This window comes from Sminthopsis crassicaudata, chromosome 6, assembly GCF_048593235.1.
Source record: "Sminthopsis crassicaudata isolate SCR6 chromosome 6, ASM4859323v1, whole genome shotgun sequence".
Taxonomy (NCBI): Eukaryota; Metazoa; Chordata; class Mammalia; order Dasyuromorphia; family Dasyuridae; genus Sminthopsis; species Sminthopsis crassicaudata.
The window spans coordinates 207,297,577-207,312,360 of record NC_133622.1 but is presented as its reverse complement, the minus strand read 5'-3'; the positions used below and the strand labels follow the sequence as shown (position 1 = coordinate 207,312,360).

At 39.7% G+C, this 14,784-nt stretch overlaps 1 protein-coding gene across 9 annotated transcripts in view; it reads right to left on the bottom strand.

Annotated features, from left to right (window-relative positions):
- MICAL2 (microtubule associated monooxygenase, calponin and LIM domain containing 2) overlaps positions 1 to 14,784 on the bottom strand; it is a 304,056-nt gene that overhangs the window by 152,930 nt on the left and 136,342 nt on the right. For all 9 annotated transcript variants that reach the window (XM_074274666.1, XM_074274667.1, XM_074274658.1 and 6 more), the window contains exons 3-6: positions 12,559 to 12,766; positions 7,698 to 7,814; positions 5,697 to 5,798; positions 2,557 to 2,712 (exon numbers count right to left, since the gene is read on the bottom strand). In XM_074274666.1, the coding sequence (XP_074130767.1) occupies positions 2,557 to 2,712; positions 5,697 to 5,798; positions 7,698 to 7,814; positions 12,559 to 12,766 (583 nt within the window). The remainder of the gene's footprint in view (positions 1 to 2,556; positions 2,713 to 5,696; positions 5,799 to 7,697; positions 7,815 to 12,558; positions 12,767 to 14,784) is intronic.

Here is a 14,784-nt window from a genome sequence, read left to right as displayed (position 1 = left end):
ACCATTACTTCACAAGGGCCAGAACTGTTTAATTTTTGTCTCTGTATCACTAGCACCTGTCAGAGGGTTTGTTATATAGTAAGCACTCAACAATATAGATTTAGACCTGAGGGGTCCCTTAAGTTCAATCCCTACATTTTACAAATGAGGAAACCAAACCCAGAGAAGGTGACTTATTCAAGCTCCCACTCAAACATCAATGATAGTGCACACTTTAAGTCTTCCATTATACATATTTTATATTTTGTCTATTTTGGTAATTAAAAAAGACACTTATTGATGAAACTCTTTAACAAATGAGGAAACAGAGGAGAAGTATTCTGTACAAAGGTAGAATTTGGAAACCACATCTTATGCCCTCCCAAGCTCCAGGGTTCTCCTTCTGTATCACACTGCCCCAAGACCTTCCTTAGAGGGACTCCTCACTCGGATAGCCAAATGAATCTGTGATCTCCTCAATGGGGGGATTCCCTCCAGAACTGCAGAATACAATCCATCCATTCCTCCCTAGCCTCCATGACTCTCAGCTACTTCCTCCCCAGCGTGTGACACATTGAAGTTCTACCCAATTGGCTGGTTGGCCTTTGTCCTGAGCTCACAAGGTACCAGATGAGCTCATGAGCATTCCTCCTTACTCTTGTTTTTGATCACAGTTTTAAATCAGATATTTTTGGATAGTAGTCCCTTTGTAGTCCCGTCTTATATTTGTAATGGGTGGCAACATACACTCATCACACAAGTCCATGGATCTCATTTGTAATGGGGCCAAGATTGTAGTGGTCCATGACTTGAAATTATATAACAAGACCACCCTAAGCTGATTAAATAGATTCTGAGCTCCCTTAGAAAGTCAGAGCTCATCCTGGAGTCAAGTCAATAAGAATTTTTTAAATGCCTACCTTGTACCATGCCCTCAGCTAAGCCCAGAATCTATCAAGAAAGATACCCCCCCCCAAAAAAAACCAGCCCTTCCCTCAAGGAGCTTATATCCTAATGGAGGGACAAAATACAAACAATTATATACAAACAAGATGTATACAGGATAGACTGGAGATAATCTTAGTGGGAAGGCAGTGGATTTTAGAGAGACCAAGAAAGGTTTTTTTATACAAAGTGGTGGGATTTTGAAAAGAAAAATGTCTAGTCACTTTTAACATAGATACTTCTTCCCCCAGATTTCTGAGTTCCTAGACAGAGGCGGCTTTTTTCATTCATTTTTAAAAGCAAAGGACTCACTAGCTGTGTGATCCTGGGCAAGTCACTTAACCCTAATTGCCTCAGCAAAAAAACAAAAATAAAGGATATCAATAAAAACAATAGACTCTAAAAACTAGACTTTAAAAACTGGAGGACAGTATGGAAATGGACTTTTAGAGAAGTGTGTGGATTGGAATTTGGGAAAGAAAAAGGGAGACTTTGGAGGGGTGGGTGAAGTAGGGGTGGAATATTGGGGAGAAGATAAGGTAACAGGAATAGAATAAAAAGAGAAACTGAGAAAGAAAATGGTGAGTAAAAAAAATTGATGAAAAATTACAAATAGTAATTATAACCTCAAATGTGAATGGGATGTTTATATCAGCTTTGTTTGTGGTGGCCAAGAAACTGGAAATTGTAGGGATCTCTATCAACTGGGGAATGGCTAATATAGTTGTTATGTAACACTATTGTGCTGTGGAAAATGATAAGCTCATTGATCTTAGAAAATTATGGAAAAACTTGCATGAAATGATGAAGAGCAAAATAAGCAGAGCCAAGAGAACATTGTATAGAGAAAAAGCATACTGTTTTGAGAACTATTTTGAGCGACTAAGTGATTTTAATTATAATAAATACATAAATTAAAAATAAAGGACATGGGAGAGCCACATAGCAGTTTCACTCTTCATTTGTTGTTAGCTTGCATTTTGTTTTCTTTCTTATTTTTCCCTTTTTGATCTGATTTTTCTTGTGCACCAAGATTATTATATAAATATATATATATATGTATATATATATTGAATTTAACATATATTTTAACATATTTAACATATTGGATTGTCATCTTGGGGAGTGGATGGGGGAAATGGGGAAATTTGGAACACTAGGGTCAGTGCTGAAAAATTATTCTTGCATATATTTTGAAAATAAAAGGCTTTAATTTTAAAAAGTTTAAAAAATTAAAGGACATATGAAGAGAGATGCTCTCTGCATACAAAGAACTGATAGATTATAGGATAATTTTATACATATACACATACATGTATATATACATATATGTTATATATGGGTATGTTTATATGTGTCTATATACACACACAGGCTCCTTTTATGTATCTAATGGCAGCCATAGAGAGGGAAGAAAAAAAGGAAAAAAATAAATTTACATAATAACTTTGTGGTATATTTGCAGGGAATAGCAAGTCGTACATGGTAGATTTGCAGTTTCTTGTGTGTTCGTCTTTTTTATTGTACTGTGACATGGATATGCTTGCTTTGTTCCTTGAACTGAAAATAAAATAAATTTTTAAAAAACAGCACTGGGCTCTGGCCTGATGTTGAGGGAGATGAAGGACCCACCTGTTTCTTCTTTAAGATCCTGAAAGAACTTCTGGTTGAAGATGAAAGCCACCCCACTGATTTCTTCTACCTTGGCTTCAGCTGTGGTGTTTCTGTTTATGAAGTTGGCAGTGATTGCAATAGCCAGCTTCCCACGGAATTCTTTCCTTCTGAAACCTGGGTGGAGAAAAAAGGAAAAAGCATGTCTTTTCTGTGGGACAGGCCTCGAGGGTTGAGTAAGGTTAATGCGGTCACTGTTCTCTAAGTCCTCCTAAACATGTGAGAGCAGGACCCGGGGACTGGAATGATTATGCTACTCCAGGGAATTGGGGTGGGCTGAAACCCCAAACCCTGAGGTTTGGACACAGAGACAAGAGTTTCTCCTAGTCCTTGCTTTCTCCCTGCTTCTCTTTCTTCCTGAAGTCTTTCATGTTATTTAAATTTTATTTCTTTATTTCTGAATTCAAGAAACATCAAAAAAGAACATTTCTATAAAGCAGCCCACAAAAAGACACATTACAGGGGTTTTCAATTCGGGATTCTCCATAAATTGTTGAGGTTTTTTTTTTATATTTTGATAAATATATTTCAAACACAAACAATTTCCTTTATAGTTCTACCTCCTGTGTAACCCTATGCAGCTCATTTTATGCCTTTAAAAACATTACTTTGAGAGATTTCCATGGGGTTGAGAGATTTCCAACAGGTCTATGACACAAAGAAAATTTAGAACCCCTGCCCCAATTGTTACATACAGCTTGCTTTTAAAAAGTCAGAAGAAATGTTGATAAATTCGATGTGTTATTTTCAAAGCTGTCCCGTTTATCGGTTTCCTTCTAAATTTCCTTTAAGCCTCTTTTATACATTTAAAAAAATGCTTTAGTGACTTACTACCTTTTTGTAATTCTTTCTTCTGCTCCCTCTCCTCAAAAACAAAAAAACCAAAAAAAAAAAAAAAAAAAAAAAAAAAAAGAAAATCATAATCTCTGTAAGCACAAACAAGCAAAAACAAATCTACAATTTGTTTTTGCCTCTACTGAAAATCCCAGAATTAGGTCTCTTCTGGTTGCTATCTTAATACAACCTAACTTCATCCCTACCAATGATATGGTGAAGATATTGCCTCATTTTTCTCAAAAATGAATTCACTGGAAAGTTTGAGACGAAGTCCTCTCAAAGGGACCTCCACATACCAAATGGCTACAAGGGGTGAGTGAGCCAGGGGGGCAAGTCTCCCAGCAGTTAGGTGGACCCTCCCAGATGGCACAGGGACCCACCCCAGAAGCACAATGGCTTCCCAACCCCTCCCTCTGATGGGGTGCTACCCAAGGCAGGATCTGACTTCTGGGATTATAGAATTAAAAAGGATCTCAAGGGGCACGTGAGTCCAAAAATGAATATTTTCTGGAATTAATTTTCTATGTGACTAAGTGTGGTTAAGTCTGATAATGTTTAAAAAAAAAAAAAAAAAAAGCCACCCAGATAAGAGAAGGTAAAACTCAGGTGAGGTGGCCTTTGCCCTTGCTGTAGGTTTGGGATGGAATTAGGCAGCAGCTCCTTCTTCCCAACTGGGAGGGAGGGAGCATAAGCTAAGCCTGTTCCAGCAGGGATTCAGAGGTATGGTATGCCATTAGATGACAGATTCCCAGACCTGCCTCCTACTTCAGTCATGTTCTTTCCCTCTCTCCCTCCCTCTCTCTCTCCTGCTCTCTCTCTCTCTCTCTGGGATCTTACTTATCTGGGCAACCATAAAAATGACTCACCGTTGGAGCAAATCCTGCCCTGGTGCTCATCACACACCCAACACTAACCTATCAATCATCCAGCAGACTTGTTTGGCTGCCCATGAGCCCCTGATCAGGGGTCATGAGGGGAAGGCAAACCTACCAATTATCAACTGGCTTCCACTTGAACTGGGGGGTTTATGCCAAGGTGACAGTGTCACCCAACTATTTCTTGGGTCAGCACTGGGATGCTGGCAGGGGGAATGGGGAGATCAAAGGAATTAGGAGGAGAATATATGTACTGCCTGGGAGCAGGGCTCAGAGAAATGAAGAATTCTCCCAGGTGCATGTATTTCTGCCCCCAAGAGGCTCCTCTGAGCTCAAACCTGACAAGGTGGAACGAATCAACAAGTATTTATTTAAGCATGCACCATGAGCCAGGTACTGTGCTAAGTGCTAGGAATTCCAAGTGGGAATAATCTCTGTCCTTTAGGCATATCTGAGTGACTGTGGGGCCCAGGGAGTCGTACAGCTAGTTTCCAATTAGTATGGATAAAGAATCACTCCTGTGACCACATTATTCTAATTCACATTGCATATTTCCATTGGGCTAGAATGAATTATCATATTTTACATAATTATAACTCTGAATAATATAAATTCAAACACATGACCATTTAATTATTTGTACTAATCAGGACCTGGCTGTGGTCTCTGGATAATCCTTGTTTGATTACACTCCCATGTCCTAACCTCTCAAACCCAATAGCCTAATTAACATATCCACTCTTGGTATGTGTGTATTTGTGTGAATACATTTGTGTGAATACACAAAGGGAGAGAGAGAAAGACACAGAGAGAAAGGGAGAGATACACAGAGAGAGGCAGAGAGAAAGAGAGAGACATAGAGAGACAGAGAAAGGAAGAGAAAGAGAAAGGGAGACATAGAGAGAGAGAGAAAGGCAGAGAGAGAAAGAGACAGAGAGATAGGGAGACACAAGAGAGACAGGAAGGGAAGGAGAGAGATAGACATAGAGAAAGGCAGAGAGAGAGATGCACATAGAGAGAAAGGGAGAGATAGAGAAAGGCAGAGAGAGAAAGAGACAGAGATAGGGAGACACAAGAGAGACAGCGAGGGAGGAGAGAGATAGACACAGAGAAAATATATACAGATAGTATATATAACAATTATATATATTATATATTTGTTATATACAGCTTGCTTTAAAAAAAAAAATCACAAGAAATTTTGATAAATAGGATGTGCTACTTACAAAGCTGTCCTGCTTATCTAAGTACCAATCTTACACACGGGACACAGCCTCTTTGTTGGAAATGGTCAGTCAGCACACCTTCATGAAGCACTCACTTCCATCTAGTTCAGACCTTTCCTCAACTACCTGGAGTCCCCTTAGAAAAGGATACAATTCCTCTCACCTTCTAGAGTGTTTCTTCGACCATCAGCACCAATGATGACATCAAATTCAAAATCAGATAAGGGGTGATCAGCAGGTAGAATTTCTGCTCGCCAGCCTATTTCTAGAGAGAAAGGGAAACGTGGTAAGTTGGTTTAAAGATGGCCAAAATGGCCCCAGGACTCATGTGCCCGCCCTCCCTTTGTTTCATGATAGAAGGAATACTCGAAAAATTAACAACTCCCTTCTTAAAATATTTCTCTACCACCACCAATCCATCACATTTATTTTATAGGTTGGAACTTCTGTCTATACAAAGCTAATGTAAATTATAATTTGTCATGAATTTGTTGGATACAGTTGCAAATTTTAGCTAAGGGATTATGATTTGTTTACTGAAAATGTGGTTGAGCAGCCTTTTGCCCGTCTAACTTTCCTAAGTGGTGCCATGATTTTGATTTTTCACATACAAAAAAAGTATAATTAACAATATATTCATTCAAATCTGGCCCTTTCACAGAAGTCTATAGATGCGGAAGTACTAATTCTATATAATAGTTTACTGACTTCATTTCAAAATACACAATGCAATTTTTAAAAATTACCAGCTCCCAAAGGACCAGGGGATTAGAGCTAGAGCTAGAAAGGATCTTCTAGGTCACTTTGTCCAAAGTCCTAATTTTATAAATGAAGAAAATGAGGTCCAGGGAGATGCCATATCTTACCTAGAACAACAGTGGATGGCTCCCACATGAAAGTTCTAAATAATCTTTTCTCCATGGGGCCTGTGACCTTTTTCTTCTATTTTATTGTTACCAACTCCATTTGGGAATTTCTTGATAAAAATACTGTAATTGTTTGCTTTTTTTTTTTTTCTCCAGCTCATTTTACAAATGAGGAAACTGAGGCAGGTGGGGTTAAATGATTTGGGTCACCCAGCTAGTAAGTATCTGAGGTAGATCTGAACTCATGAAGATAAGTCTTGTTGACTCCAAGCCTGTTACTCTATGCACTATAGCACCACATAGATGCCCTGTTTCCTTTTCTACTATTAATACCAATAATAGCTAACATTTATCTAGTGCTTACTATGTACCAAGCACTGTGCTAAGTGCTTCACAATTCTCCCTCATAATTTGGTCCTCATAATAACCCTGAAAGCTAAGTGCCATTATTTCCCCCATTTTACAATTGAAGGAATTGAGATAGACATAGATTAAGTGACAGCTGTTATCAAATTTGAACTTAGTTCTTCCTAACTCTATCCCCTGAGTCACCTGGCGTTTTCCTCTCCTGCCTCCATTAGTTCATGAGATCATAGTGTTACCAACCAGAATATACCTTCCCAGTGTATTACTGAAGCACAGTTCATTCAAGTAATCCCCGTCTCCTCCCCATACCCTCACATGGGTATATGCAGGAGTGATCTAAAGCAAATTCCATATTTTACCAGGGATTGGTTTTTCTAAATTTTTCTAATATATAAAATATTTGGGAAATGAGGAAAGCATGTGAATATTTCATTCTTTTTTAAGATAGTATTTTATTTTTCCAAATACACACATTTTTCAACATTCATTTTTAGCAAAACCTTGTGTTTCAAATTTTTCTCCCTCTCTTCCCGCTCCCCAACCTGAGACAGCAAGAAATCCAACATAGATTAAACATGTGCAATTACGTTAAACATATTTCCAGAATATTTCATTCTTAACCAAACAAAACTGAGCTTGTGGCTCAGACCACGTGGCCACAGCACCCACTTTAATTGAGGCTTACTGGGGACATGCCGGAATCGCAATGTCAGCTGTCTGAGAGGGGGGAAAACTCTCCCGGAGTTGAATTAGCAAAATGGAAGTAATAAAGCCATAGCAGCTGGCACTATAGGTGAGTTGGGTAATGGACTGAGTTAACCCAGAAAATTCGGGTGGAGCATTTCCTGGAGTAACAGCCTAGATACAGAGGTGGGGTTAATTTATATAGATTTTGTTTTCAGGTCAGAATAAAAAGGACAAATATGTCTTACTTTGGTTTTCCTGGTCTTCGGGAGGTTCGAGGACCTTCACAAATTCTACATTCACGTGGATTTCCACTCCCAACATCAGTGCCACCTTAAACAAGATGAGCTGGAGCTGTCGAATACCTGTGGGAAGGTAAAGGAAAATAGAATTACTTTGGACACTCCATGATCCCACCAGCCTATGCTGTAGCTCCAGTGACACTGGATAAAGACCGGGTTCTAGTCAACAATTATCAGCCATCAGAAGGGAATGACCCACAGGCCTGGAAACTGCTAACCCATGTTCCCCAGCCCCTGTGAAAGTCTATGCTGACCAAAGCAAGACCCCGCTGGAAAGAAGGAAGATCCGTCAATTAATCAATCAACATTTATCAAGTGGCTAGTCTGTGATAAGGCATTGTATAAGCCCTGGGGAATACAAAGAAGAGGTAAGGATAGTTCCGGCACCCATGGAAATCAATCTAATGGGAAAACAATAAAAGAAAAGCAGTTTAAAAAGGGGAAAGGGGGAAACTTCAGCGCAAGAACATGATGAAGTACAGGGGGGGCTGCAGCCAGTCAATGGAAGATGAGATGGCTGCCTCGGGTATTCTCCTTAAATGGAGGAAGTGGAAGTGGATCTCTACTGTCCACCCTCCACCACCACCCCAAGTAGAGGGAGGAAGGGGTCCCAAGGGGTGCTCCTGGGAGGTAAGAGTTTCAGGGTTGATGTGATCTTGCAAGATGATAAGATTAGGGAAGGCATGATGAAGTTGAGGAGTATATAGCTGAGAAGACTGTGCAGTTCATCTGTAGGGACTCAGTGCCTAGATGGACTTTCGTTCCAAGATGTCTCTGGCTCAACAACAGTAAGATTATTATTAATCCCTCTTCACATTAAACAGGGAAGTTTTTCCTCTATAAAACGGATTCTTAGGCTCCTCAGGGCTTGCTTTTCTTTTTTCTTTTCCTGACTTCCTCCACAATGTCTACCTAGTTGACTGTAGCTTGGTACACCCAGACTCCACAAAAACTGTTAGCAGATTTCTACTATTTGATAATTATATTTCAATTCCTCCAATCGCCATTCTCGTGAATCTCCTTGTTCAATGCACTCATCTGCCTTGTCTATGAGAAAGTAAGTTCCCTGGGTACAACATGATTTTGTTTCCCAAACACTCAGCATAATACCTGACACATACTATTAATAAATTCTTTTATACTAATTCATCCATTATAGACAGTGAAAGTTCTCTCACAAATTACAATGGTTCGTTCATTTAGCTCATCCCTTAATTGCCCCCACAGGTGACAGCACCCACTTAAAAATTCTGAACAATCTCTTCTTCATATAGTTATTTCTTTCATTGACTCCCACCGTGTTCTCTCTCTCTCCCCAGTTAATTCATATGATTGGAGACAGAGTTGGAAGATTGTGGAATCTGTCAAGTCTACCCCTTGCCCATTTTACAAATAAGGAAACTGAGGTATAGAGAATTTATATAACTGGCCCAGATCATAGGAATAGAGTATGAGGTAAGATATGGATAAAGGCACTTCCTGACCCAGCTTCTCCATGTCCAGCTTCTTAAGTCCTTTCAAAGTTCTTTGCCATCTGGGACCAAGTACAATTGGGTTTCTTGTCAGAATCTGTCAATTATCATGGCAACCTCCCTGAATAGCTGGGTTAGTTACCCTGACTCTGCCCCCAAACTACTAGTTTTCTCACTGGCTCTCCCCTGCAGGCTGCTCAGCCATTATTAATTTCTACTGCTTTGAGCCGCCATCCTGAATCCAAATGCTGTCCCCCTGTTCTTCTCTCTTCTCTTTGTTTTCCTGGGCTCCCTCCTTGCTCTGCCCCATCTTCCCTCTTTTCTTACAGGATTTATACTAGCTCCCACCTTGGATGGCCTGAGATAGCAGAAAGAGAGTTTCTCTCAGAGTCCAAAAGCCTAGGTTTGGGTTCTGGTTCTAATCTACCCTAGAGATAACTTCTCCTTTCAGAGGCCATCTCCTCCTCTAAAAAAAGAGCTAATGGAAGAGAGCATGCATGATGATATATTATGGAAGGCACTGGGCTTGGAGTCAAGGTCAAGAGCTAGCTCTTATCATGTAACCAAACATGTGACTTTAGATACATCACCTTACCTCTCAGAATCACAGAATTATTATTATTATTGTTACATTATTTTTTATTGGCCCATTTCTGGTGAATTTGGATCTAGTCCAACGGATGTTTCTCCCTTTATAGCTTCACAGTCCATTTCTGCATTTTAAAAACAGCTGTTTGTCTTAACTGTACTTTTAAAGGAATTAGGACTTAATATTTATGCAGACAATCCCAGTCTCCTGTGGAGGGAGTTCCTTTCCTGGGAAGAAGGGGTAATTCAAAGTCAACTATAAATGATGTTTACTGAACTCCTATCCATTCCTCACAAATGCGCTGGAGGGGAGTCAGCAAATGGAGCCCCTGAGATTAGCAAGCAGGAGGGAGGGCTTCAATGCAGTTATGCTGCATACATAGGTGGACTTGCTCCATCATCATGTTCCACACCTTTCAGGATGTGTGAGCTACTCTGGGGGATACCTAAGATATGTGAGTGTGAAGGTGGCCTATGTCTCCCTCCCAGAAGCATGCTGGTAAAATGTTTCACCACCACTGTGATAATCTGGAAGAGAAATAGCCCACGGTAAGGAAGCTCTGGAGTGTCCTAGCTATGGAAATCTGGGCAAGTCACTCAGCTTCTCAGTGATCCAGCGCGTGCACTTAAGGCTACAAGCTACAAAATAGGTGCTGATCTGATCTGCATTGCTAGAGAGAGAGGTCCTTGCTTAGAGGTCTCCTACAATGATGCAATTACAGGGAGGAAGGGACTGAGGAAGGGAGGAAGAAAAGAAGAGAGGAAGGGGGAAGAAAGGGAGGGTGGGAGGGAAGAAGGAAGGAAGGAAGGGGGAAAGGAAGGAAGAGGGGAAGGGAGGAGATTTATAGTTTTAAATAATTAGCTGCTTGGAAATTAATATTTCAACTTTCTAGAAAACTGGGAAAGTACAGAATCTTCCCTAATTCTAAGGCTATAATCATTTCAAATTTCAAAGAAGTCATCACATTGGCATCTGACTTAACTTGAAGATTCCTTGTGCAGTCTATTTTAGCTCAGTTATTTTTCCCAAGTCTCTGGTCTGCCCCCATCCCAACCTTCAACCTTTGCCCCAAGCTTCTAAGAGGAGCCCTCAAGGCCTGAGCTCTCCATCTTCAGCCTATGCTTCATATTCCATTTAAAAAAGCCCAAGTTCAGAGGACAAAATCCTAGACTCTAGCGTTCAGAAGTCTCCCCTATTACTTGTTCTGTATGTAACCCTGATCATTTGGCCTCTGCCCTGGACGAACTGTGCTTTAGTTCTAGAACCATATGTCCAGGAGAAACTGGAAAGTTGGAATTCCTGCAGGTGGGCCACCAGGATATTTTGATGAATCAAACTATGCTATGTAAAGACTGTTTGAGAAAACTTAGGCTATTTAACTAAAAGAAGATTAGACACGGGGAGGGAAGGGGAGCCAGATAGGTACTTTCAACTAGATAAACAACTTTCCTATGCTTATCGGGGCAAAATGATGTCCAGTCCGAGGCAGATGAATGCATTTTTGGATTAGCACGGCCTGCTTAGGTTTGGCTCAAAAAGGTCCCTGTTAGAGACACAGATTCTAGGTAACTTCATAAAAAGTAGGAGATGAAAGATGCTCATTGGATAGACATCAAACAAACTGTGCTGACAAAACTTAGAGAAACTAAGAGATCTCAGCCAGGAAATGAGGAGACTCAGAGGCATCTGGTGGCACATGAGATAAAGCACTGGGCTTAAAGTCAAGAAGACTTGAATTCAAATTCCGCCTCAGATACTTGCTTTTTATGTGACTCTGAACAAGCAATTTTCCCAACTATAAAATGAGGAAATAATAACAGCACTCACGCCCTAGGGTTGTTTTGAAAATCAAATGAGGTAATATTTGTAGACTTTGCAGACAATAGTTATTTAAAAATATAATAAAGTATTCTCTGGACTCCAGAGAAATACAGGCTTATTCTGTGAAACTCAGAAAACACTCAAAGGTAGAATATTGGAAGGAATAAGAGACTGAGCAGCATGAAACAGAAAAGTCTATCTTGGGAAGACTTCCATTCAAGTCCCCCTTCCCAGGCACTAATATTGAGTGAGCGATTTAACCTCTCAATTCCCCAATCAACTCTTTAAATTACAGGAGCTGCCAATCTGTATTGGCAAAAGATGTTTTCATCCCAGAAATAAAATCATTTACAAAATATGGACAAATTATAAACAGAATTGTTGATCTGCATATGTAGAGAGTTTCTAGATACCAGGAGTTCCTCAAGGTCCAAGTCTCTCCCATCCTTCAAAAAAATTATTTTTCTTCTGTCTGAAGTACCCCCCAAATGGTATGGACTGCCTTAGGATGGAGTGATATCCCTCTCATTAAAGACTGGATAACTACTCATCAAGGATTCTGCAGAGCTAATTTTTTTATGATAACGTCTAACATTTAGAGAGCATTGTAAAATCTGGCAAAGCTCTTTACACATCTTATCTTATTTGATACTCACCAGAATCCTGTATAATAGGAAGTAAAGCACTCTTCTCAATTCTAAGGACCCCTTAAAGTGTCCTCCTTGAATTCCATCCACTTTCTTCTCTAGAGAATAGGACTCATCATCCCACCTTTCCTCTTAAGAGACACCTCACAAGAAGGAAATGCTTTGTTGTTTATCCAGCCATAAAAGGCAACTTCATCCAAACTGCCCTAATCTTGGCTCTCCATCAGTTCTCAACAGACCCACCCCCCACCCAATTCGGAGCTGCCTCAAGTACTTACTGATGTGGTCGATGGAGCCCGCACAGAACTTCCCATAGAACTTTTTGGCACCGAGGCCCCGCAGGTCATGAATGGTGAACGGCCAAAGGTGCAACACATTGTTTCTGGAAAACGTATCTCTTTTCTCCACTACAACCACTTTGGCTCCCAGATAGGCAAGTTCAATGGCAGTACGTAAGCCGCAGGGTCCTCCTCCAACCACCAGACACTATAGAAAAAGGAGGAGAGAAATAATAGCTGTGAGTGACCACCACCCTCACTGTCCACCAAAATCAATCACTCAACAAGCATTGAGATAAAGCACTGGACTTAGGGCTGGAAAGATCCGAATTCAAATGTTGCCTAAGACTCTTACTAGTCATGTGAGATCTTGGGCAAGCAACATAACCCCATGGGTTCTATTTTCTCATTCATAAAACAGGGTAACAATAGCACCTACCTCACAGGCTTATGGTGAAGATCCAATGAGATCATAAATATACAGTTGTTTTGCAGATCGTAAAGTATAAATACTAGATATTCTTATTACTAAGTACCTACGATGTATCAAGCCCCGTGGTAGGTGCTAGAGATACAAATACAAAAGTGTAACCACAAACATTTGTCATTTTGTATGGAAGCCCCATCTTCACAGAACTCATAAGTTAGTAAAGTGGTGAGAGATTCAGAGGAACAGTTAATAGCCCAGGTTAAATACCCATTGAGCATAAGAGAGAGATGTTAGTGCTGGAATCAGGAAGACTTGGATTCAAGTCTTGTCAGTTAACCCGTTAGTGCCAATTAGTTAACAAGCATTTATCAGATACCCATTATGTGCCATGCACTGTAGATCTAAGGACTTGTGGAATGAAATAATGCTTTCTCTCAAAGAGATTACATTCTGATGGGAGAGAGACTCTGAGACAATAAATTATACACGGGCTGCCAATCTGCATCAGTGAGAGACAATAACACGTCAGGAGTTTTTTAGGCAAATGAAATCATAGGTCCAACAAGGGGGGCCAAGCGCCCAGTGAGATGGAATAGATCATTTTGAGTTTGGGCGGCAGGGGCTGCCAAGGAAGGCTTCACAGAATAGGTGGGAGCTGATTTAGGCTTTAAAGGTAAGGTGGGATTTTACTAAGGCAAGGGCAATCTAGGGAGAAGGAATAGTCTGAGATGATATGAGCTATTTAGAGAATAGCAAGACAGCTAGACAGAAGCCACTCTGCCTGTGATTTTCCAAAGTCAAATACACACCTTTCCTGGCCAGCACTCCCTCATATATACTGATATGTTTGAAAGTTAAATGAGATAATATTTGTAAATAGAGGGAATATGGAATTCATAAATTATTTTTTTAAAAAGTGAATGCTAAAAGTTGCTTTTACAAGTGTTGTCCCCCTACTAGAATGTAAGTCCTATTAATCTGCTCTAGGTAGAGTTGTAAAGTGATCCAATCATTCTGGAGAACAATTTGTACTGTGTCCAAAACTCTATCAAACTGTGTATCCTTTGACTCAGCAATACCACTACTAGGTCTGTATCCCAAAGAGATCAAAGGAAAAAAGAAAAGGACCTACATGTGCAAAAATATTTATAGCAATTCTTTTTTGCATCGGCAAAGAACTGGATAATAAAGGGATCTTCATTAATTGGGGAATGGCTGAATGAGTTGTGCTATATGATTGTGATGGAATATAATAAGTGACAAGCAACATGCTCTCAAAAAAACCTGGCTTTACATGAACTGATGCAAAGTGAAGGGAGCAGAGCCAGGAGAACATTGTACACAGTAACAGCAATACTGTACGATAATCAACTGTGAATGAGAATGAACTAAGGAGACAATGTAAAACAACACATACTATGTTCTTTTCTTTGTTCTGTTTTTTTTTTCTCTCTCCCTTGCATTTTCCCATTTGCTCTGATTTTTCTCTCCCAACATAATTCATAAAACAATGTATACTAGAATAAATAAACTAAAAAAAAAAAATAAAAACCAAAAAAAAAAAAACAAAAAACTGTGAATGACTTAAATATTTGCAGCAATAAAATGATCCAAGACAATTCCAAGAGACTCATGATAAAAAATGCTAGCTACTTCCAGAGAAGGAACTGAACTAAGTGTCTGAATGCAGATTGAAGTATACTTTTAAAACTTTTTCTTTTTTTTGGTCTTTAATGACTAATATGTAAATATGCTTTGCAGGACTGCACATGTATAATAATCTATATCAATGTACT